The following is a 26349-nucleotide window of genomic DNA, read 5'->3' on the forward strand; positions in this document are numbered from 1 at the left end:
TCTATTCAAATCAAGTGGATTCTTGACTTTAGAGAAATGGCAATTTTTAAAAGAAGCAGTTTCTATAAGCCCTAGGTTTTATGAAAACAAAGTAAAAGCTTCGAATTCTTATCTTAAAACCACTTGGGGTATAAACAATCTATAATGACTCTATACTTAATTTCGCACAACCACGATCAAATTTAAAGCTCAAAAAGTTTACCGATATTGTATATATATAAACACTATTTTTTGTTAGTTTTGAGGTGAGGCTCTACTTTTTAAAATCCATGTTGCCATATCGAGGGATTGAGATATTTGCTGATACGAAGATATTTCTAAGATTTTACGAAAGTTATTACGTCACTCCAACTTCTTATTATTATGGCCCTCATTTACTGGGCCCGCATTTATCTTTGTCCTCCACAGATGAGGCCTCTCACTCTGCATATTTGAACTTGGAAGTCTTGAATTTATTGGCACTGAGAGTCATAGAAAGAGAGAAAGAGGAAAGAGAAGAGTGAGAGAGAAGTGCAAGTGCCATGGCGTCCACTGCTCTCAACCCATCGCCCTTCTGCTTCCTCAACCATCGCAAACCGTCTCCTCTCTTCTGTAAGTCTCAACACTTTCTTCACTTTCTCTCTCTTAATCATACTCTTGACTTTCTATCCAATTCCTTCCTTTGCTTATACTCATTCTCTCTCTGTTTTGCATCTCTCTCTCTCTCCATTTCTTCTCCAATTTTTTGTATTTTTTGCCCCTAGATCTTTGGAAATTGGGACTAGAACTTATTCTGATTTAGAGATAAACTGAGCTTTTTGACTTACCTTCTTGTCTTGGAAATTATTATTTTGGAGGAGTATTTTTTTTTTGTTTTTTGCCCATTAATGTCTCTTACCTCTTAGAGGAGGAGACCCATGGTTTTTCTATCTGAATGTACGTTGGGAATTGTATGCAAAAAGGCTTGAGATACTTAGCTCATGGGTGAGTTCAATAATTTCTTTCATGCCAGTTAAAGTTCTCGGAATTTCCGAATACTAACAAATTTAGACTAGAACATGAGTACTTATGTCATTAGGGGATTTTATATGGGATTTCAGCATGTTGAATATAATCCTCTGATGTTTCAAAATTCTCAATTGAGTTTAACTAAACTCACATTAGGAATTCATAGACAATGTGCAGATACTATTTCCTTTTGTGACAAATTCAGCAACAAAAATAATATATAAAACAAATTAAGCAAGAGAAACCAACGTTGGTGAAATATTCAAATCTGGCAAAAATTGCTTGTACTGGGACTTACCAAAGAGCAATGGAAATCTCAGCTGAATATAGTAAAGAGGTTATGTAAATATTTTTAGTTTGAAGCTGTAGCTTTACCCAAATGGAGAAAGAGAGAAATTTTTCATCATCTATGTCTTGGATTCCTACTATATCATGTACTTCTTGTATCGGAGAGTGGTAGTTCCTTTGTCTTGTAAGCTCTTTATGGCTTCCGATGCTTATTCTTCATATTCCCCTCGAATGCTTATCCGAGTTTGTAGTTTTTCTATGATGATGGCAAAAAAACTTTCCTCCTTATTGTAAATTTCCTTGGCTTGTGGCCTTCACCAACTTTAGCCACGCTTTTTTGTATGGTTCCAAATTTCAAGTTTCTTCACCTCTTTTTGTACCTTAATTCATGAAAGCGGAGCCTTCCTTCCTGTCCGAATCATAGTTAAGAAGCTATTTCAATAAGCTATGTTGAACGCATCATGGGTTTGTTAGAACTGCCTAGCTGTAAATTGATGAACTCAATATTGTCTCTTTTAGGTCAGTTGAATAGGTTGGGCATAGAAACCTTGGCGCGTCAACCACTGAGCCAATGGCCCTGTTCTCAACTCTATTTTATTGTTAATTTCCCGTGTACTTTATTTATTGTTTTGCTTTCCTATTAAAATAAAGTGTGATATATGTTCATAGCGTTCAGGTGGCTGATGCCCAATATGCCTTATATCCCTTTCTTCCCCTTCTTCTGTGTGAAAAATACAAGCTCACTTTTGGGACCATTCTTGGAACTGGTTACTTTGATGTGATGGTAAGGTGTTGCTTATGGTGGTAATACCTATCATAATTGGTTTCTAAGAAAAGATACAAGTAAACTTATTTTTGTCTGAGTCAAGATGGTCACCGGACCTCCAGTTGATATCAGTCTGATCTAGTCATCGTAATGTTGATGGCAAGAAAACTAAGAAGAAAACTTCCTTTTGTCTTTAGGAAGGATGTTTGTCTTATCTTAATTTGTTATTTTTTGCATCTAATGATCCTAGTGTTGTGGTCAATTACATGGAAGTTATTAGATCTTTATTGTTCTCAGCTTAGAATCTTAGTGTTTCCTAAGACAGCTGCTTTTGCACCATCTACAGAGATCTTTGTGCCTTTTAAATCTTTGCTTGCGCTTGATGGTGGAAAATTTCATCCATTTTACTAAATGTGTGTCTGGTGCTCTACAATTAAAATTCAAAATATGTTAAAGAAATCTGTAGCTGTATTCATATGTTAAGTGAGTTGATTCTATTTTTGGATTTTCTACAAAGTTACTATTTTTATACTGTTTCATACTGTTGAAACAGTTTGGTACTATTCCTTTTTCTTTAGATGGACAGAGAACATGGTTTCGATTAGACCTTGGATCCTTTCAGTTTACAGAATGACATAAAACAAATGAGCAGTTCTATGTACAAAAAAAGTATATGCTTGTCATATCTTCATAGAGTGTTGTTTGTCATCGGAATATATGCAAATGAACCCAATATATATAGATGTTGATAATGCATCATACTATTACATAACTTCTGCTGTTTTTTAATGAAACTGCTTATGATCCCTATTCTTTGCATGTCTTTGCATGTATTTATGGACCTTATAACTATTCTAGTAGCGTTTTCTGCAAATTAACAAAAAATAAGCATGCATTGGATGTGTTAGATATTTATTTTATTTTATTTTTTTGAATATTGCAACTGTTGGATGTGTTAGATAGTTATCGTTTCCTATGTCCCCAATTAGTTGGGAAAAGGCTTGGATGATGATGATCTCCACGATAAAATCTATCGTGCATTTTCAACCATATGAGCATATACGACATATTATATCTTCTCCCTTGTTAATTATCTTTATACACTTATTAGTTGAATTTTATGAATACAGCTACAGATTTCTTGGGTGCCTGTTTGCTGAAGCATATACCAAATAGCCGCAGGATGGTTCGAATAATTAGGAAAGTGTGTGCCGTTTCCACCACTGTCCAGGAGGAAACCAAAGAGTAATGGCCTTGAATGATTTTTCCTTATGTGAATTCCAAACATGAAATTCAGGTGCACTGTAGGGTAATGAATAGATAGATCCATACATGCATGCATTTGTATGTAGTATGCATGCCCATATAATTTCGTACTTATCTAGATGTAGTTCCCATGTGGTATGCCTGCATTGGCACAGCTTGTGCATATATATTATCGATATTCAATTGGGTGCTTATGCCGTTTAATATAGTATGTTGGCGAGCATGAGTAATTAACTGTGCCTGGCCTAGTTTGTTCCATTGGCCAAAGAAATTATTTCAGTTATATGATTTTAATCTTTATAAATATTTTTTATAGTGATTGATTTTTATGGATGCTCGTACCATTAGACTCATTTGACATGGGAACTTCTTATGGAATTCCATGCTTTCTAATCTTATTGAGCAATTTTCAGGTACACTCTTCCCACTTGGGCTGCATTCGACATTGGAAGGGCTCCAGTGTTTTGGAAAACCATGAATGGCCTTCCTCCCACTTCTGTATGTCAGGCCAAACATTCCATTTCATGTTTCTATTACCATTTGTTTTTGTAGCTTTATATAATTTATCTAAAAAGCTCTTTTAAAGTATGACAGGGAGAGAAGTTAACCATTTTCTACAATCCTGAAGCTAGTAAATTGGTCCCAAATGAAGAATTTGGTATCGCATTCAATGGTAAGATGTTTCACACATCATGGAATGCTTTAAAGAGTTTACATGCATAACAATAAGACTCTTGACCATTACGAATTTACAAGTAGGGTTATGAATTTTATGCAGGGGGTTTTAATCAACCTATAATGTGTGGTGGCGAGCCTAGGAAAATGAACAGAAGAGATCGAGGGAAAGCAGATCCTCCTATATATTCAATCAAAATATGTGTTCCTAAGCATGGTTTGTAAATTTACTTTACTTGAAACCAGATAGAGCTTCCTTCTTACTGAAAGTGAAGTTTTGTGCCAGCTATGAACTTGATTTTCTCGTTCACAAATGGGGCTGATTGGGATGGTCCCTACAAGCTGCAGTTTGAAGTTTTAAGGGCATGGCGCAACAAGCCGTTTAGCTTCTTTAACAAGGTTAACTCAATACGTTTTCTTGTTGCTCCATTCTCTCTTTCACTAAATGGATCTAATTGAGTGATTCTTTGTGCCCCTTTCTAGCTGCTATGTCTGATTAATAAATCTCTTAGACTAATCTTAATGAAATATGAGATCTCTACCATGACATTGCAACAATGGCATCTTAGAAATGCACATCGGTTCATGGTTTTGGTTGCAAGAGACATTTGGACTTGAATGAATCTAGCTTTCTCTGCCTTCAAACTTCATTTTATCATGTAATTCTGGCCTGTGGGACAATCAAATACATGCTGACATGTATATCGGCTTCCATCGAGTGTACTATGGAGGCCTCATGATGAGATCCACAGAGAAATCTTATTAAATTGTGTCCCACTCTTTGAACACTTAAAATTCTTTTAGTGGTTGGCTCAGAGAGAGACAGAGAGAGAGAGAGAGTTGCCTGTTGCGCTTAGTAAATGTAAGCTGAAAGGCATTCATAATTCAAGCATGATATGGAAGGACTGGACAGCTAACTAACAGGATTGCGTTTATGCAGGGTCTGGCAGAGGAATTGGGCAAGGAAGGTGCCTGTGAAAAAGCGATCTTTCCAGACTCCAACATTGTCATCAATCGATGTTCCATGATTGGCAACCTCATTGTAGAAGGGGTAGGTCTTTATGAAAGATTGTTGGATTTTGATGCTTACTGTACATTATCTCCAATTTGTGACTCGTTGAACTTGGTCTTAGTTGTGCATCTTGGTTTTCATTTCAGGGAGACCGCTGCAATCTAGATCTGGTTGCAGGATGCATGGATCCAAGCTCACACTTATACAACCCTCTTGCCAATGTGGATGATGGGTCCTGTTTAATGGACACTGATGATGAATAGTGCATATGAACATTTCTCATCTCCCAAAAGTTGTGTTATCTGTGTAACACACACATACACAATGTATTTTACCCGCATGTTGTATGTATGAATACAAGAAGACTTACAATTTATGCAGCGGTTTAAAAAATGGATCGGTATCCTAGATCGGGTATCCCAAAAACCCATCCGGATCAGTGAATAGGCGTTTCGGATCGAAAATCGGCCGAATCGGTTTTATTTGGATTTAAACAAAATTCAAAAAAATTATTAAAAATCATTATAAATGTTTTCAAGAATCGAATAAGAAATGAGAGTACTACACTAATAACTTTTATTTTTTTGCATCAATATGAGAATATTGAGATGTTTTATGATGATTTTCATCAAACATTTATTAAAACCTAACAAAATACAATATTATATATTGAAATTAGATTATTGGTTTGTATTTTATTATTTTATCATCATTTTGCTATACAAATAAGAATAAATTTGAAATTTGTCTTATAGTATCATCTAATTTAAAAAATCTAATTTATAACTATAACAAAAAATAATACATTGTATACTTTATAATGTAAATAAATTAGTAAATAAAATATAAGATTTGGTTATCATTATAATTAGTATAATTATTAATTATAATATTATAATAAATGTGATTCAAAAAACAAGGGTGTGACCTTGACAAATAAATAAATCTAATTATAATAATTAGTGTGGATAGAAATATAGAATTTAAAAAATATAAATTTACAATCATATTTTAATAAAATTTAAAAATAAATAAATAAATAAATTCATACTTACAATGTAGGGTAATTGATAAAGTAACTTAAAAAAAATTCTTAAGTGGTATAAGTTAGCTATTACTATTTTTTAAAATTCTAATTAGCTAATAGTCTAATATTAATTATATAATAAAATAATCCCATTAGATGATAGCCTAATAGTATTAGTTTCTTTATTTTGATTTTTTGATAAGTAACTTCAAATTTTTTTTAGTGAAAGATAGGTGTGGTGGGTCCTATCACCCAATTATTATTGTTAATAATTTTATTTTATTTTTTTATCATGTAATTTATTGCCGGGCACTCACGTCTCTTATTGACAAGAAAAATAAGAAGATTGTGTAACTTTTAATTTTTTTGTCAAGGTAACTTTAATTTTTTTTTATTTTTTATAAGTAAATTTAATTTTTTTTTTGTGAAAGATAGGTGTGGTGGGCCCTATCACCCAATTATGATTTTTAATTATTTTAAAATAAGAAGACGGTGTAACTTTTATTTTTTGTCAAGGTAACTTTTATTTATATTTGTTTTTTATAAGTAAATTTAATATTTTTTGGTGAAAGATAGGTGTGGTGGGCCACTTTTATTTATATTTTTTTTATAAGTAAATTTAATATTTTTTGGTGAAAGATAGGTGTGGTGGGCCCTATCACTCAATTATTATTTTTAATAATCGGGCGCACACCCCTCTTATTGAGGAAAAAATAAAAAGAGGGTGTAGCTTTTATTTTTTTATCAAAGTAACTTTTATTTATTTATTTGTATTTGTATTCATTTTTGTTTTTTTATTAGGGTTCGAACTAGAAAGTTCTTGAGAGGGAGACAAACGTGATAACCAATTAATCTACAACCCCACTTGCTGTCTTATCTTTTATAATAAAAAAATATATTGTATTACCTATTCAAGCTCTAACTACCATGCTCAAATCCCACATCGAAGAAACAAAATAAATTTGAGGTCCATAAAAGCCTCCTCGGTACTATTATTAATATCAAATGCAAAAAGCTTGATCCACTATGAGGATGACAGAGGCACACGTGGCAATAGAACCGATTATGTGTATCTTAATCGTTGAAGTGCAGGATGCTCTTTTGTGGGCTGACACACGACACGTCGATGCGGTTTCATACGGTCAATAAATATAAATAAATATAAAAAATTAAACGTGGTCATCCGCAATGATGCTCGATGCGGTTTCATACGGTCTATAAATATAAAAAATTAAACGTGGTCATCCGCAATGATGCTCTCTTTTGTGGGCTGACACACGACACACGTCGATGCGGTTTCATCAATAAATATAAAAAATTAAACGTGGTCATCTACAATGCGGTCAATAAATATAAAAAATTTCGGCTTGATGCGGTCAATAAATATAAAAAATTTCAGCTTGATGCGGTCTGAATATGTGCGATCAATAAATATAAAAAATTCAATCAATAAATATAAAAAAATTCTAAAAAAAATAGGTTTATACATAAAAAAAAATTATGGAAAAAAATATAGAAATGATATATGTGATCGAAATTCAGTCAATAAATATAAAATTTTTTTTAAAAAAATAGGTTAATGCATAAAAAAAAATTATGGAAAAAAAATATAAAACTGATATATGTGATCGAATCTGTGCGATCAATAAATATAAAAAAATTTTAAAAAAAATAAGTTAATACATAAAAAAAAATATGAAAAAAAAATATAGAAATGATATATGTGATAGTAGGAATTCAAGTGATATATGTGATAGTAGGTAGGTTAATGCATAAAAAAAAATTATGGAAAAAAAATATAAAACTGATATATGTGATCGAATCTGTGCGATCAATAAATATAAAAAATTCAGTCAATAAATATAAAAAAATTCTAATAAAAATAGGTTAATACATAAAAAAAAATATGAAAAAAAAATATAGAAATGATATATGTGATAGTAGGAATTCAAGTGATATATGTGATAATAGGTATATGTTGAATTCAAGTGATATATGTGATAGTAGGAATTCAGGTGATATATGTGATAGTAGGTATATGTTGAATTCAGGTGATATATGTGATAGTAGTATACATTGAATTCAATGTTTTAAAGTGCGAGATGCAGCCAAAAGCATTGAGGGGGCCGATACCGCTCGATGCGGTTCAGATGCATTGAGGGGGCCAATGCGGTTCCGATGCAAGTGCATCGCAATGATGCAATTAATAAATATAAAAAAATATTAAAAAATAGATTAATACATATAAAAAAATATGGAGGTGATATATGTGATAGTACATATCTAAATTATTCATTAACTCCAAAAGTATTAGCTGTAAAAGATTATGTATCCAGTATCCCCTAATAGAAACTAGAAACTTAAAATCAGCTTCATAAAACATTCAACAATCAACAACCATAAGCACAAATCTGCAATAAAAAACTTTAAAGTTACAAAATTTATAAACTCTTTAATCTTGAAAAGAGTCCATGAAGTTCTTCGACTTGATTTGTATACCTTTTATAAACTTTATAAATTTATAAAAATATTGTAACTTTACGGTATCAGAGCATTTATGAAGATCAATAAATTTTATAAACTGATTAATTAGTAACTTTATTGTAGCAGTCCATGCAACTCTTCAAAATTACAAATTTTATTTGAAAAGTGGACTTTTAGTATGAAGTATCTTATATTACAAATTGAAGAACTTCAACAAATAAAATTTTTGCCCAAATTTTCTTTTGATTCAATCGATCCAATAAAAGGTATGGATGTGGTTCAAAAATGTTGTTTGGGTGGTTTAATACCTCCAAACCCTTTCCCCCGATTTCAAAGATCAAAATGATCTTATTGCCCCTGCCCAAGGGGTATATTTTTGAAAAAAATGGTAGACATATTATGCCGCCTGATGAAGTCGATGCGGGATGCGGCTCTGATGCCGGTGCATCTCTCCAAACCACATATGCGGGGAAAGTGCGATGTGTTGGATGGCACATAGTGCCTGATGCGGCCGCATTTTAAATCACTGATTTAATTTTGATGTCATTGGTATTTTGTTTCCCCTGTTGCATATCTTGGGTGGGAATCACATGCAATTAGGCCTATCTTTGGTTAGTTGAGTTATTCCCCATGTTTAAAAATTCATGTTGGTGACCCTAAATGGGCCCCTTGAGAATGAGGTCGGATTCACAATTTGTGATAAGACATTCACCGAAATTGCCCTAAACAAATTTTCAAAAAATGTTACAAATTCCTAAAAATACTATATATTGAGTTTTTGAAAAATAAAAAAGAGTAGTGCATTATATACTTTCATTATTTTGCAAATATTTGTGAATATTGAAATATTGTTTCCTTGTTTGGACATCTTTGACCATCATATTCACATCGTTAAAAAAAAAAAAAGTTTATAATCATCATCGATATGAATATATAGTCTAAAATACAGCGCCTGCCAATCTAAATACAACCTAATACCAAAATAAAAGATATGCCAATCTTCCTCTTCATTGTGTTGGTGCCAATTCATTGAGTTGTTCCATGTATGCCTCACCGTTGTCAGAATGATTTGGCATGGAGCAACCTCCGCTTAACCCAGTCAAGTGCTACTTGAACCAATTTATTCCACTACTAATAACCTAGCTGCAGTAATTACGTGTGATTTTGTCTAATCCCTGTGATGCTCGGTCTTCTCTAGGTTGGGATCCCGTGAAATGTGGAGACCGCTAAAAATGGTAGATAGACAAAAAAACAAAGTGAAAAAGTATTGAAAGACAATTATTTTTTATTCTCTTGTTTACTAACATTTTAATAAGCTACATTCTAATATTAAATATAACAATTACATTCATAGATAGAACATAACAATAACATATTCTATATAACAATAACTTAATACAAATTAAAATTATGTTAAATTTTTATTGCTATATGAAATATGTTATAATAACAATAATAAATGAACAATAATTTATTTGTTAATATATGTACAAGTTATAAATGTGGGTGTGGTTTCCATGAGGTTGCAACTTTAAACAATCAATTAAAGTGCACCCCCAAACTTTATTATAAATTTAATTTAGGTGTAAAAAATTATTAGGATGACTTAAGAATCTATTTTCATCTCTAGTTATAGAATTTTAAATTCTAAAAATGGTTCAAATCGAGTAGATCTATAGACATATGAAAATTTTGAAAATGGACGGTCCAGATAATGTGTTGTTGCAAGATACACTATTTTTGGGACTTGAAATTTGTTTTTCTTTTCATATTCATACATCTCAACATCAAGATGATCAATTTTTTTAACATTAAAACAACCATGATGGATTTTTTAGGTGCACATTAATTTTACATTTTAAGGTTGCAACCTTATATAAACTTTTTCCAATAAGTATATTAATTTAAAATAACAATTTATATTAAATATGAAAATAACATAATCTATATATAAATAACAATTTATTAATAATATAGAAATTTAATAAATTAAATTATATGATGATTTTATTGTATTTATAACAATAAAAATTTCAATAATAATAATTTTAACAAAAGGATAATAAATTAGTTAACAATTTTTACATAATTATATTAACATTATTATGCCTATTTGACATAATTAATTTAAAATAACAATTTATATTAAATATGAAAATAACATAATCTATATATAAATAACAATTTATTAATAATATAGAAATTTAATAAATTAAATTATATGATGATTTTATTGTATTTATAACAATAAAAATTTCAATAATAATAATTTTAACAAAAGGATAATAAATTAGTTAACAATTTTTACATAATTATATTAACATTATTATGCCTATTTGACATAATTATATTGTCATAATTTCAATGTTTAACATAACTATATTGACTTAAGTTTAGCATAATAATAATTTTAACATAAGTTTGATAAATAAGTTAACAATTTTTAATATTTATTTGACATAATTATATTATCATAATTTCAATGTTTAACATAACTATTATTGACTTAAGTTTAACATAATCACATCAAGCTATTGATATAAATAAACGAAAATTTCAATATAATGATATTAATTTTTGTAAATTAATTAAATTCTTTTTTTGTTTGTAATTATATAAAATTTTAACTTAATTATAAGTAATTCCATTTTTGTAAAATAAATAGCATTAATCATAAAAACCTAATATAAGTTTCAATTAGAAAAGCCTTCAATATTAGCTAGAAAGACCTTCAAAATGTAAAAGGTGCGGTTTCCATAAGGTTGCAACCTTAAACAATCCAATTAAGGTGCACCTCCAAATTTTATCATGACATATAATTTTTGTGTAAACAATTCTTAAGATTATTTGAAAATTTGTTTTCACATCTAATTATAAAATTTTAAAATCTAAAAATAGTTAAAATCAAGTAGATCTATGAACATATGGAAATATTGAAAATGGACAGTCTAGATAATGTGCTACAAGATACACTATTTTTAGGATTCAATAATTTTTTTTCCATATTCTTACATCTTGATGTCGAGATGATCAATTAGGCAGTTTTTCAACATTAAAACAACTTTTTTCGATGCATTTTTTAGATGCATATGTAATTCTCCATTTTAAAGAGAAAAAAAATCTGAAATCCTAAAACAAGCCAAAATGCCCAGTTTTGTGGGCCCCCTCTATTTACCTGGAAAGAGGCTTTAATCCCCCTCTGTTTACATGGAAAGAGGTTTTAATTCATGAAATGTGTGTAGCAAATGTGTAGAGGGATGAATGAACATTATTTTAGATCAAATTTGTACAAATTGAATCTAAAAGAACGATCACAAAATCTATGAAAGGGCGGATTTTGCCTTAAAAGGAAAAAAAAATATGCAGCAAATAGCAATCTTGAGAGAAAAAGAATTCGAGAAGAAATTATGAAATAAAACTTCAGATCTCAGTTTTAGATGATAGAGGAAACTCTCCATATTTCACAATGACATTTCATTTTTGGCGAGGAAAAAAAAAATGGCAGGAACCCCACCATTTTGTTTTGGAGCTAGATCCATGCCACTGTGATTTTTTTAATCGGTAACCAACAACGAGATTTTGTATTTGAATTAGGGTCTCTAAACGCTGTTTTGAAAACATTTTCAACAAAAGCCACGGAGAAAATTGAAGAGAAATTTGATCTGTGGCAGACTGAGAAACCAGGAAAAAAACATTATTTTTTCTCCAAAAAAATTGAAAAAATGGGGAATCGATTTTGCTTTTGAGCTTTGATCATGCAACACTCGTTTTATAAATGAAATTGCATTATTGGGATCAATCACTGTCCCCTATAATGCTGCAAAAAGGAGATTCAATCTGAAAAAGTGATCTTCACGGGCTTCAAATTTTTTTTTGTTGGGATTACAAAAACAAAAAAAGAAAAAAAAAAGATTCCACTGTCGTTAGTGAAATTGCCGATTCCAAGTGAGCACCATTCACTCCCAACAATTCAAAATCTGGATGGGGCGATTGTTGTGTAATATATTTTATTTATGTGATAGATATTTACGGTACATTATATCATACAAATATATATTAATAAAATAAATACTATTATATAAAATAAATACTATTATATAATATATTTTATTATATAATATACAATATATTTTATTATATAATATATTATATATTATAATTATGTAATAGATATTTATAATACAATATATAATATAACATATTTTAGCATTTCATTAGGTTATCAAATACAGGCACCCAGAACTTTTTTACAGTAACTTCTTTCTTCCCAACATAGAAGAACTTCCAATTTCTAGGGTCATTTATCTTCTAGTTATCAAACAGGCCATATAAGTTCAAATATTGGTGTGGGTTGGAGGTACGACCCAATCACACACCCTATTGGTCTTGCAAGACCACCATATTTTGTACCCTTGCACAAATTTTAAAAAGAAGACATGCCGGAACATATAAATTTTAAATAACAAAAATATTAAAAACACAAATTGAAATTGCTCAAATTGTTCATCGTCAGTCATCCTAATTTTTCCATATTTTAATATCTGAAATATGTTCCAAATGATTCCTCCTTAGACAAGTGGTTGCAGTTTCAAAAATTGTGAAGACCTTATGAGAATAGATAAAAAAATATTGAAATATATTGTATTTTCTTCCGATTGTGGTTCGGGAAACTTTGGCAAGAATTTTTGGTTGGTTGAGTCATTTAAATTGGCAAGTTCGTAGACCCATTAAAACCCACCATTGTCTAAGTTATATATAAATAAGCATAGGTCATGGGATTTAAGTTAGGACAATGACAAGGGTTCAACGCGATTTAAGTTAGGACAATGACAAGGGTTCAACGCACTTATTGAATCCTATAACATTCCATACCTTTTCCTTATATCCATTTCATAATATATTCCATTAGATGGTAGCTTTTTTTTTTTTTTTTGGGCAATTCAGCGGGACTAGCACCTATCACTTTTCTAAATCTTCTAAAGGCGTTAGGGGAAAATGGCTACCTCCCCTAAAAAAAAAAAATGAAAAGCAGAAAAAGAAAGAGAAGAAATAGCTCTCTATTTTTTCTCTCTCCTCTCAGCACCATTTCAATATATGCACTGCTTTCTTGCTGCAAAAACCCACCATTACTTTTGTCTCTAAGCTCAACACCTTTTGCTTTCTATCAAAAATAAAAATAAAAAGTACATGGTGATATAATGGATGATAAGCAACTCAGCCAACCACAAATTGTTAAATTTGTTAAAGCGTATTTTTTAGAAACTATATTAGTTTTTATTTTATTTTATTATGAGTGATGTAGTGAGGCTGTACTTGTAAGTTTGTGTAATAAGAAGTTATGAAACTACTAACTGGTTAGTAGTTATTGTTGTAGATTAGTAGTTACAGTTGTAAATGGGTAGTTATTGTAGGAAATATAGTTGCAAAAATCTCTATTTAAAAAGAGGTTTGTGATGAGAACATTGGTTCATATGTTTTAAGGTTAATCTTGAGTGAAGATTGTAATGCCTTTGTGTACCCTGGGTCACATGTGTTAAGGTTAATCTTCAGTGTCAAGATAGTAGTGCCTTTGTGTACGCCATGTTGTTCTTTAATGAAAGATAAGAATTTCTTCCACTTCATCTCGGTTCTTCTTCTTCTTTCTATTTGGTTGTGAGTCTTGGGCTAGTGTTACATTGTCATACTAATTGAGAAGCAAAATTGTTTTGGGATTGGAATCCGTTGCTCTCTAAATGGTATCAGAGCGACAAGGGTGGTGGTGATGTTGCCTTGACTCCCTTGGCGAAGAAGATTAATATTTTCTTAAGATGAATTTGGGTAGAAGATGAATGCTTTAGTATTGAGTTGCTCAACCAATAGAACTACAAGATTTGGAGGTCATGTATGGAGTCTTACCTTATTGGTGAAGACTTATAGGAAGTTGTCGACGGAAATGATAAGCACCAGAGAATACTGATGCATTAAAAAAATGGAGGGTAACAAATACTAAGGTTGAGTCCATCTTGAAGAGATCTATTTCTTAGAATCTATTTGTTCATATTGTGAACTGTAAATTGGCTTGTGATATTTGGATTACTCTTGATGGGTTATTTAATAAGAAAGATATGGCTAGATTGCAATTCTTCTTGAAGATAAAAAGTCTTTGTTCGGATAGTTCTCTTCTTGATTTGGAGGAATCCATTTCTGAGGCATGAATGAAGTCGCACATCATTCGTGGTTTTAAGAGAGAGTACATTCCCTATATTATTTCTATTCAAGGGTGAGCTAGGTAGCCATCCTTGGTAGAGTTTAAGAATCTTTATTTCACAACAATTTTTGGCCCGCTAAAGATTTTCAATTTCGGGAAATGATGGAGATGATCATGCATAGTCTCCTTTTTAGAAAATCACTTTAAGAAGGAGTATTAAATCTTTTAAAGTGTATTTTCGAGAACCATATTAGTTTTTTATGTTATTTTATTATGAGTGATGTAGTGAGGTTGTACTTGTAAGTTTGTGTGATAAGAAGTTATGAAACTACTAAGTGGTTGGTAGTTACTGTTGTAGGTTTGTAGTTACTGTTGTAGGTTTGTAGTTATAGTTGTGGTGAGAACATTGGTACACATGTTTTAAGGTTAATCTTGGGTCTCAAGATTGTAATGCCTATGTATAGCCCATGTTTTGCTTTAATGAAAGATAAGGTTTTCTTCCACTTCATCTTTATTCTTCTTCTTCTTTCTATTTGATTGTGAGTCTTGGGCTAGTGTGGCATTGTCACACTAATTGAGAAGCGGATTGTTCCAGGATTGGAATCCATCGCTCTCTACATGGTATCAAAGCCACAAGGGTGTTGGTGATGTTGTCTTGACTCCCTTGGTGAAGAAGATTAACTATTTCTTAAGATGAATTTGGGTGGAATGATGAATGGTTTTAGCATTGAGTTGCTCAATCAATCAAACTACAAGATATGGAGGCCATATATGGAGTCTTACTTTGTTGGTGAAGACTTATAGGAAGTTGTGAGTGGATATGATAAGGATACTCCTACTCCGGAAAATAATGATGCATTCAAAAAATGGAGGTAAGAATTGCAAAGGCCAAGTCCATCTTGAAGAAATTTATTTCCCAGAATCTATTTGATCATATTGTGAATTGCAAATGGGCTTGTGATATTTGGATTAGTCTTGATGGTTTATTTAATAAGAAAGATGGGGCTGGATTGCAATTGTTGGAGAATGAGTTGGCTAACTCAACTCAAGGTGATATTTCCATTTCTCAATTCTTCTTGAAGATCAAGAATCTATGTTAAGAGATTTCTCATCTTGTTCTGGAGGAACCTATTTCGGAGGCACAAATGAAGCGGCACATCATTCGTAGTTAAAGAGGGAGTGCATTCCCTATGTTATTTCTATTCACGGGTGGGCTAGGTAGCCATCTATGGTAGAGTTTGAGAATCTTCTTACTTCACAAGAATCTTTGCCCCGCCAAATGGCCGAATTTTCAATTTCGGAAAATGATGGAGATGATCATGTATGCATGGTCTCCTTTCTAGAAAATCACTTTAAGAGGGATTCTTAAATTTGTTAAAGTGTATTTTCTAGAAACCATATTAGTTTTTATGTTATTTTATTATGAGTGATATAGTGAGGTTGTACTTGTAAGTTTGTGTAATAAGAAGTTATGAAACTACTAAGTGGTTAACAGTTATTATTGTAGGTTAGTAGTTATAGTTATAGGTGGGTAGTTATTGTAGAAAATATGGCTGTAAAAATGTCTATTTAAAGAGAGGTTTGTGGTGAGAACATTGGTTCACATGTTTTATGGTTAATACAGGATGTCAAGGTTAATTATCCCATGTTTTTCTTTCATGAAAGATAAGGTTTTTTTCCACTTCATCTTGATTCTTATTCTTCTTTCTATTTAATTGTGAGTCTTGGGCTAGTGTAGCATTGTCACACTTATTGAGAAGCGGATTTTTCCGGTTTTGTCGAATCCGTCTTTCTCTACATAACATACACCACAACCCTATGAACAACTCCATGTGCTACTACCTACCTTCCAAGCCTTATCACTACTCTCTCTCTCTCTCAGCCATACAACTGAAGACCAAAAACTCTATATAAACCCCATCTCTTACCCAACTCACATCCACTTCGCTCAACTACTCCCATTTCATTTTTACAAAGTTAATTTATCCTCATTGGAGCCATGATCTACTCTAAGAGACTTCTACAGATGGCTCACAAATGGCAAAAGTATGCCATTAAACAAAGAAAGAGAATCTCCGTTGAAAAGAGAACTCCTAATCGGCGAGGGGGTTTGGTAGCCGATGATGGCCACTTTGTCGTCTATTCAATAGATGGAAACCGGTTCATGACTCCATTGGCTTATCTCAAGCACCCCATCTTTCAAGAGTTGTTATCTATGGCGGAAGAGGAGTTCGGATTCACAATATGTGGTCCTCTGCAAGTGCCATGTGTGGCATCTGTTATGGACTACATAGTCTCCCTATTGAGCAAGAATGTTTGTGTGGAGGTGGAGAAGGCAACGGTTTCCATAACATCATGCAGAGAACCATTGCCTTCCCTTGGATTGCATAGAATCATCCCTGCCAACAAAATTCTTTGTGGCTTCTAAGCTCATAACCAAGCCATCTTTTGTTTTTTTTTTGTATAGATCTGTACAATTTTGTTCGAGTATAATAAAATTACACATTCATTTTATATCTCCACCCTTTTTCTTTCTGCACTAGTCGATATTTCTATGATTCCATTTTTTGGGGTTGGCTCCCTCTTACTTGGAATCCAGAGAAACTGAGATTGGTATCATAAGGAAAATGTTACCAGCAGTAATCGGAAACCAAGCTTGGGCTTGGGTCGGCCGGGCTAGCTTGATTGACTCAAGACCCAACAGGCACCCTGTTCGAGTATTGGAATCACAAAAAGGCTTCCATCAGTGGTATAAATAATGATGTGACTCTGCTATGCCACAAAGCCCACTATGTCACTTATGGTTCTTTCAAAGGAGAGTCTCTTCCTCCATCTTGTGATATTCTTTTGCCATTTCCATGGCATCTACAAGAACTTGTTAGAGTTCATCATGGCTGCAATAACTGAGCAAAGACAAACCTTCTATCAATGGGTCAAAAAAGGAGAAAAGTTGTGAATAGTGATCAGAGACAGGATTATATAGAAACATAAGTAACTAATTGAAAAAGAGAGAGAGAGGTTGTGTAGCAATGTGTGCAAGTGCACGTGGAGTTGGGCTTTTAGTTGGTAGGCTATCATTTCTCAATGGTCATTTAAATGTGACATACATTGAGGCCATGATAGATATTGGGCCCAAGGAATATAAAGCTTATGTTGAGTTCATGTGATTTTCTTTCCTATTAATACTGAATTAGTGAGGTCTCAAATCTGTCTAATCAGAAGTCAGTTCAAACACATCTGATTTCAGTATTTATTCGGGTAGTTTAAGTATTTTGTCTATTTTTATAGATTTTCTTGTGTTGTTTGAGATTAAGCAGTGTGATCTGCAAAGATTTCATAAAATGAAGTAGTCGTCATGATGGATTAATCATGAAAAGCATGTTCTAGATTCAATGATTTATAATCATGAAAAAACAAGGATAATCATGTCATTTGGCCGTGACACTTAAGAGAGGCCAAACCACGAAAACAACACTGCTCGTTTGGAATTTCAAACCTGAACTCGAGCAATGTGGTTATTTTTAAATAAAGAATTCAAAGAGGTACATCTGAGTCAAGTACAAATGGAGATGAATGATTTGTCCACCTCAATGACTTTGTAAATGAAATAAGTATTTAGTAAAAATTTCCCAAAGATATGGAATATTAATTTGAGTGAGATAGAGACCATAAGGAATAGGACTTGTCTTGAGTGGTAAGCAGCTACGGATGTATCCGTACGGTGTACCTTCAAATTTTATCATGATATATAATTTTGATGTAAAATGCTCTTAGGATTATCCCAAAGTCTATTTTTATATCTAATTATAAAATTTTAAATTTTAAAAATGGTTAAAATCAAGTAGATCTATAAACATATGAAAATCTTGAAAATGGATGGTGTAGATAATATGTTGTAAAATGCACTATTTTTTAGACTTAAAATCTTTTTATTTTTCATAGTTATACATCTCGATGTCGAGATGATCAATCAAAGGGTTTTTCAACATTAAAACTACCTTTTCCGATGGATTTTTGAGGTGCTTTCGTAGTTATACATTATAAGGTTGCATCCTAATATAAACTTTTTCCATCTAGCAATGCTACATCTTAAGTTCGATTCTTACCATTGAACTAAAAAAATATATATTGCACTTTAGTTTTATTTCAAATGTGTCGACTCATTTAAATTGGTGAGTCCAAAAACCCACCATTATCTAAGTTATATATAAACAAGCATAGGTCGTGGGATTTAGAGTCCACAGACCCACTAAAACCCACCATGGTCTAACTTTATATAAATAAGCATGGGTCATGGGATTTAAGCTAGGACAACAACAAGGGTTGAACGCACTTACTGCATGCTATAACATTCCGTACATATTTGTTAAGTTCATTTCATATCATTTTCCATTTAGCCATTAATAGTGAAATAGTCTCCCACTCAAAATACACACACACCCAAAAAGGATCAAATCAATAAGGAAAATTGTTTCATGCAGGTTGGACCGTGTTTCTACATATGCAGTCCAAAAAGTGTATAGCATTCATTTTAAAGAGGGATGCAAGTAGGTGTTCTATCTAAAAACAATGGAAACTAACGGTCCAAATGTTTTCTTATTAGATTTATTATTTATAGTTTTTAAAAATTAATTATTTTTTCATTTTCATGATCTCCATGTTAGAGATTACATGTCCTTAAAAATTAAGTCTTAAAATCCATCTCAAATAGATATATTAAGATGCCCGCATTTCTATATATAAGATCTTGTCCACATAGAAAACGAGCCCAGAGGTTTCTTTTTTTTTTTTTTTTTTTGTTTTCTCCACCCAGCATCACTTAAACATGTGCACTACATTCTTGCTACAAAATCCCACCATTAAATACAAAAATTCATGGTTATATATTGGATAATTGGCAACCCAGCCAACCACCAACAGATGCCATGCCCCTGTCAACAACTTCATGTGCTATTGTCATCCTTCCAAACTCCTCTCCCTCTCTCTCTCTAGTCCGGACTGGACCAAAAAATTGAAGACCAAAAACTCTATAAAAACCCCATCTCTTGCACGCAACTCACATCCATCAATTGCTTCCCATTCCACTCTTACAAATGTAGTTTATCCTCATTGGAGTCATGATCAACTCTAAGGGACTTTTGCAGATGGCTCACAATTGGCAAACGCAAGCCACTAAACAAAGGAAGAGAATCTCCTTCAAGAGAACTCCCAGTCGATGAGGGTGTTCGGTAGCCGATGAGGGCTACTTTGTCATCTATACAATAGATGGAAGCCGGTTCATGATTCCATTGGCGTATCTCAACCGCCCCAACTTTTAAGAGTTGCTATCCATGGTGGAAGAGGAGTTCGGATTCATGAGATGTGGTCCTTTGCATGTGCCATGTGAGGCATCTGTTATGGAGTACATAGTGTCTCTATTGATCCCTTCCCCTTGCATAGAATCATGCCTGACAACAAAATTCTTTGTGGCTTCTAAGCTCATAACGAAGCCATCGTTTTCTTTCTTTTTTTGTTGTACAGGATTGTTCAATTTTGTTCAAATATAATAAGACTACACATTCATTTTATATCAACACCCTTTTTCTTTTGTCATTAGTTTCCACTTGTATGGTTCCATTTTTGGGGGTTGGCTCCCTCTTATTCGGATAAAGAGAAACTGAGATTAGCATCAAAAGTAGAACGTAACCTGCAGAAGAAGGAACCAGGTCTGGTCATGAGTGGTTAGCAATCTACCGTTGAACTACTCAAAGAAAAAAAAAAAAAGGAGTGATTTATGTCACGATTCTAAATTTTTTCTTAAAATATGAAATGGTCTATTTTTAGGTGAAAAGAGAAACTGAGATTGGTTACGTAATCTGCACGAGAAAGGAACCAGGTTTGGGCTTCAGTGGTTAGCAATTGACACTACATCTCAAGTTTGATTCCTACTGTTGGACCAGAAAAAAAATAGAAAGAAAGAGTGATTTAGGTACGGACTCTAAATTTTTTTCCTAAAATATGAAATGCTCTACTTTTAGGTGGAAATTACAAAAAAAGTCAACTCGGCTGTTTTTTTTTTTTTATGTTAACAGGGTAGTTCCCTAAACCTTGGGGCACTGCCCAGTTAACAATAAAAAATAAAAAATTGGCCCAAGTAGTAATTTTAGAAAAAAAATTTAAAACAGTAGTTGACGGGCTGTCTTTGTAATTCCTTCATGTAAACAGAGCATTTCGTAATTTAGAAAACATGTTAGTGTCCATATTTAAAGCCCTAAAAAACAAAAAAATGGCAATAGTCAGAAGAACAGCTAGAAGAACGGTCTTGAGAAAGTATATCGTACTCTTTAGGACCTTACATAAACCATAGACATGAGGGCGATAGGATGGTAGTCTCCAAAAGATATAGAGAGAGAAATGGGTATAGAGAGAAAGAAAGAGAGGGCGGGTGGAGAGAGATAGAGAGAAAGTAAGAGAGTGGATCGCGTGATTAAAAGAAAAAAAGAGAGAAAAAAAGAAGAGAAAAAAAAGGCAATTTTTTCAAAAAAAAATGCATTGACTATTTGACTAGGAGTAAATACAAAAAAAAATAAGGCTCAGGTTTAGGGTATAATACAAAATGTATTGGGGTTATGATATGTAGAAAGTTGATTTTGGGGGTATCTATAATATTCGCTAAATTACGCTCCATCTATCCTTGATTCAATTGTTTTACAGTCCATCGTACCTTATGGACAGTGGCCCTCCACATTCGTGAGGGGGTCTTTATTTGATAAATTCCTTTTTAAAGTGAAATTATTATGATAAAGAAAGAATGTTATTAAATTTAAAATTTTGAGAAATTTTTTTGTAAATGTTATAAATAGGGGCCAAATCAACCTGTTTACTATAGGAATCGACTGGTTTCCTACAATGAAGTGAACTGTTCTTAGGGGAAACTTGTTGGTTCTCAATAACTTGTGTGAACCGAACTGGTCCCAGTGTTCAGATTGAGCGTTTCCTATCCGTATTAGTGAATTTTAAATGTTGAGTGATTCTATACATTTTTTGGTTTTTTTTTCTTCTCTTTGTTCTCTATTTTTTAAAATATCATCTAAGTCAGCCGGGTTCGCTTGGTCGACTTGGAACCCAACAGGCACCCGGTTTGGACAAAACAACTTCCATCAATAGAATAAAGAATAATGTCACCCTCCTCTGCCCCAAAGCTCACTCTATCACCTGTGTTTCATTCAAAGGAGAGCCTTTTCCTCTATCTCATTGCATTCTTTTGCCATTTCCATGCCATCTGCAAGAGCTTGTTAGAGTTCATCATGGCTGGAATAATGAGCAAACAAAAACCTTCTATCAATGAGTCAAAAGGAGAAAAGTTGTGAACTGTGACTAGGAGACAGGCTTATATAGAAGCATAAGGTGTACAAGTGCACATGGAGTTGGACCTTTAGTTGGTAGGGCCATACCCATTTATATGTGACATTGGGCCCATGGAAGACAATGGTCATGCTGTTGGCATGCTAAATTTATGTGATATTCTTTCCTATTAATACTGAAAGAACCCTAAATGTCAAGTTGTGGCACTCTCAGCCTGACCATTTATGCCTCGTGCTTGTCCTTGAATTCATGTGATGATGTTCCAACATCTTTCAATGGTTTGTACACAGCCTTTTTTTTTTGCAGAAGAAAAAGAAGGTTGTGTAATAGTCAATGATTTAGATAGATGGAAATGGGATTAGGGCATTGGTAGTGAAGGACATATGCCTCAACATAACATCCGACCCTCCACTCCCATAGTCAACATATCAAAAAAAGAATAAAAATCATTACACAGACATCATCATTAGAAGCACGGCTGCACTTTCAGGAAAATTACAAGCAACTCCATGAATGAGAGGGAGCCCACCATATTGTGCTTACTCCCCTTCCCACACTACATTCATTATATTGTGCTGTCGATTAGAGTTAACAATAAAAAATATAGTTAACTGCAATTAGTGAGGTTCCAAGGATGTCCAATCAGAAGTCAATCAAACATAACTGATTTCAGTATTCATTCAAGTACTTTGAGTATGTTGGCTATTTTCACCGATTTTCTTGTGTTGTTTGAAATTAGGCATTGTAATTTGTAAGGATTTCATCAAATCAAGTAGTTGCTATGATGGATTAATCATGAAAAGCATGTTCTAGATTTATCACTACGAATAAATTGGGATTACGATGTCATTTGGCTTGTGCCCATGAAAAGAGGCCGATTCATAAAAACAACACTGTTTCTTTCAAATTCCCAACCTGAACTTGAGCAATTTGGTTATTTCTAAATAAAAATTCACAAGAGGTACCTGTGAAGTGAAAATGTAGAGGAATCATTTGTCCGCCACAATGATTTGGTAAAATGAAATTAGCATTTAGTGAAAATTTCCAAAAGATAAGAAAACTTAGATTAATTTGTGTGACATAGAGAGCATAAGGAACAGGGCTTGAGCTTGAGTGGTTAGTAGTTGATGTTTAGCAATGCTACATCTCAAGTTTGATTTCTATGACTGAACTAAAGAAAATAAATATTGTACTTTGGTTTTATTGGTCGCACTTTTTAGAACTATATGATCTGACAACATTCGCCATGCATAGGCCTTATATGATCCGACAACAATCACCATATGCACAGGCCACCTAAATATGGTTCCAAGTGTTTGCTCCAATTACAAGCTTATTACATAGTGCATTCATAATAGAGAGGTTACTCTTTATCCAACTGCTCCAAAATTATAAATACTGCAAAACATTATTTGGACCATCTACTTTCAATAGTTTCATATGTTGTACATCTGATTCATTTGAACCATTTTTGGAGTTAAAAATTTTGTAATTAGAAATAAAAATAGATTCTCACACTATCCTTAGAATTTTCGACACCCAAATTGCATCTCAAGACAAAATTTGAAAGTACACCGTAACTTGATTGTTAAAGGTCGCAACCTTATACAAACCATATCCAATTTTAAATAACAAAAATATTAAAAACACATTGAAATAGCCCAAATGGTGTGAAAATCTTAAGAATTGAAGTCGCTGCAAAAAGGAAAAAGTTACTGTACATCAGTTCATCGACAGCCACCATAATGTTTTCAAATATTTAAGATCTAAAATATGTTTTAAATGATTCCTCCTTTGACAAGTTGCTGAAGCTTCAAAAATTGTGCAGACCTCAAGAGATTAGACAAATAAAGTATTAAAATATTGAAAATTGTTTCATGCTGGATGGACCGCATATCTATATATGGGGTATAGAATGTGTAAAGCAACTATCTTAAAGATGGATGCAAATAGGTGTTGCATCTAAAAACAATAGAAACTAACAGTCCAAATGTTTTTTACTAGAATTATTATTTCTAGTTTAAAACTTATTTATTTTTTCATAGTCATGATCTCCATGTTAGAGATTACATATCTTTAAAAATTAAGTCCTAAAATCCATCTCAAAAATATATTTATTAAGAGGCCCGCATTTCTACATATGCAGGCTTGGCCACATAGAAACCGTGCCCTTAAAATATAATGTATTTTCTCCTTATTGTGGTTCGGATGAACTAGTGAAACAATGGAAAATTTTATTGGATGGTTGACTCATTTAAATTGGTGTGTCCACACCCACCAAAACCCACCATTGTCTAAGTCATAAATAAGCATGGGTCATGGGATTTAAGCTGGGACAACCTGAACAGAAGGATTGAACACACGTACTGAATGCTATAACATTCCGTACATTTTTGTTAAGTCCATTTCATATCATTTTCCATTTGGCCATTAATAGTGAAATGGTAGTTTCCCACTCAAAACACAAACAAATAATAATAATAATAATAATAATATTCTCCATTATTAGGTTGCGGATGAGTGCTCTTAGCTATCTCTTACGTCTTCTTGACCTCAGCGGCTTGACTGGATGCTTTCTAGCCTCAACTCTCGGTCCAACTTTCTCTAAGGAAGGAATTTAATTAGGTTTCTATCTCCTAAAGTATTACTCTTAGTAGTAGTACTTTTAGGATAAAAATAAAGAAGAGATAGTGATTGATAATATCGAAAAACAAATACAAAACTGGAATATACCTAGAGTCCCTATAAGTGATATATATAAAAAATGATCATTTAATTTCAAAGTAGGTTATGCTATAAAAACAGTAGAACAAACTTTGTCTGTAACAAGTACCCAGGAAGACTTTCAGTTATTAACTAGTAAAATAATACAGTCCCATAACGATAAAAGTTACAATTATCTTCATATAGGTTTAATACAGGTAGCCATTAAACCATTAACCAGGTTAGGACTTAATAATTCAATACTAGTATGTTTAAGAGATACTAGACATAATAAGTTTAGTGATTCCTTATTAGGTATCGTAGAATCTAGTATATGTAGATGTCCAGTATACTTAACTGCTTCCCTAATTATTCTATATCATTAAAGGATCCCAATATTCTTAAGGTATTAACCTTAAACCTAAAAACCCAAGGTTTTGATATGATCCCAGGATCCCAAATTATAGCTATCGTTTATAGAATATATTACAGGGTCATGACCACATTATGTCCCAATGTTTTACAACATGATACAAGAGGAAAAACAATATTTTTCCAAACTAATATTGAGAAATCTAATACTATCATACCAAAAACCATAGAATAGTCAGAAATTACCCTACCAGAATCATGGTCAATATATAATGAAAACCATCAGTACCAAGCCCCAATCATACATAATATTCCTGAGGAGATTATAAAAAATCCTAATGGTAAAATAGAAATTCAATTTACCAACAGTAGAGGAACTAATAGTAAAGATGATTCTGAAATACAACCATCTACTAAACCTATAATAGAATTGCCAAGAAGTTCTACCTCCTCTATAAACCCAAAATTAGAAAGCTTATATAGGACAAGAGAAAATATTGTCATCCCGCAATATAAGTCAGTACAAAAATCTGAACCAGATTTAACTGACTCAGAAATGGATTTTCAAGTCTTAACCCTTCAAAAAGAGGAAAGTCTTAGTAAACAATTTATTGAACAAGATTATTTATCTGAAGAAAATAAGGAAATAAGAACTTGGTATAAAAACCACTTTCAACCTAGATTAGTAGAATTATTCCATATAAAATACAATAAGGCACGATAAAGATAAAGATATAATAAAAGATTTTTTGTATGGTTACGAGAAATATGTAAGGAACGAAAAATTCATATTCCTAATTTTGAAGTAAATACAATACAAAGTCAATATACTTCATATGAAACAACCGATGGAAATACAATGACAAGTATTCACCCTCCTGAAAAAAGTGTTGTCAAAAAAGGATCAAATCCAGAATTAAAATTAGAAACAAAAGCTACACCATATAAAATGACTATAGGAGAAGTAGTACATAAAGTTGAATTAATCCCACATGTAACAGAACAAAATAATTATACAAATCTATATATGCAATCTTTAGGAAAACAGACATCCAGAATTGAAAATATGTTAAGACCTGTACTTATACAAGAGACCAAAAATGTCTTATTTAAACCACCTCCATCACTTGATAAAGAAAGATTTAATTTTGGAGAAGATAATAAGACCCTAATGGACCAATTAATATCAAAATTATCTAAATTAGAAATACAGGAGAAAACTCTAAAAATCCAGGAAA

General features: G+C 32.4%; 1 protein-coding gene across 1 annotated transcript; it reads left to right on the plus strand.

The window, feature by feature from the left end:
- Window positions 1-474: 474 nt before the first annotated feature.
- On the plus strand, window positions 475-5286 carry PIFI (post-illumination chlorophyll fluorescence increase). The gene is made up of 8 exons (XM_006837730.4): window positions 475-591; window positions 3172-3286; window positions 3721-3805; window positions 3902-3980; window positions 4086-4199; window positions 4269-4381; window positions 4923-5033; window positions 5141-5286. The coding sequence occupies exons 1-8, from the start codon at window positions 522-524 to the stop codon at window positions 5255-5257; spliced, it is 804 nt and encodes a 267-aa protein (XP_006837793.1). The 5' UTR covers window positions 475-521; the 3' UTR covers window positions 5258-5286.
- Window positions 5287-26349: the final 21063 nt, after the last annotated feature.

The sequence above is a fragment of the Amborella trichopoda genome, chromosome 5 (assembly GCF_054954075.1).
Source record: "Amborella trichopoda isolate Santa Cruz 75 chromosome 5, AtrichopodaSantaCruz75HAP2 v2.0, whole genome shotgun sequence".
Taxonomy (NCBI): domain Eukaryota; kingdom Viridiplantae; phylum Streptophyta; class Magnoliopsida; order Amborellales; family Amborellaceae; genus Amborella; species Amborella trichopoda.

Coding starts and splice junctions, on each gene's coding strand:
- PIFI (XM_006837730.4), top strand. CDS start 522: ATGGCGTCCACTGCTCTCAACCCATCGCCCTTCTGCTTCCTCAACCAT. Junction 4,200..4,268: donor AATATGTGTTCCTAAGCATG/GTTTGTAAATTT, acceptor GTTTTGTGCCAG/CTATGAACTTGATTTTCTCG. Junction 4,382..4,922: donor CGTTTAGCTTCTTTAACAAG/GTTAACTCAATA, acceptor GCGTTTATGCAG/GGTCTGGCAGAGGAATTGGG.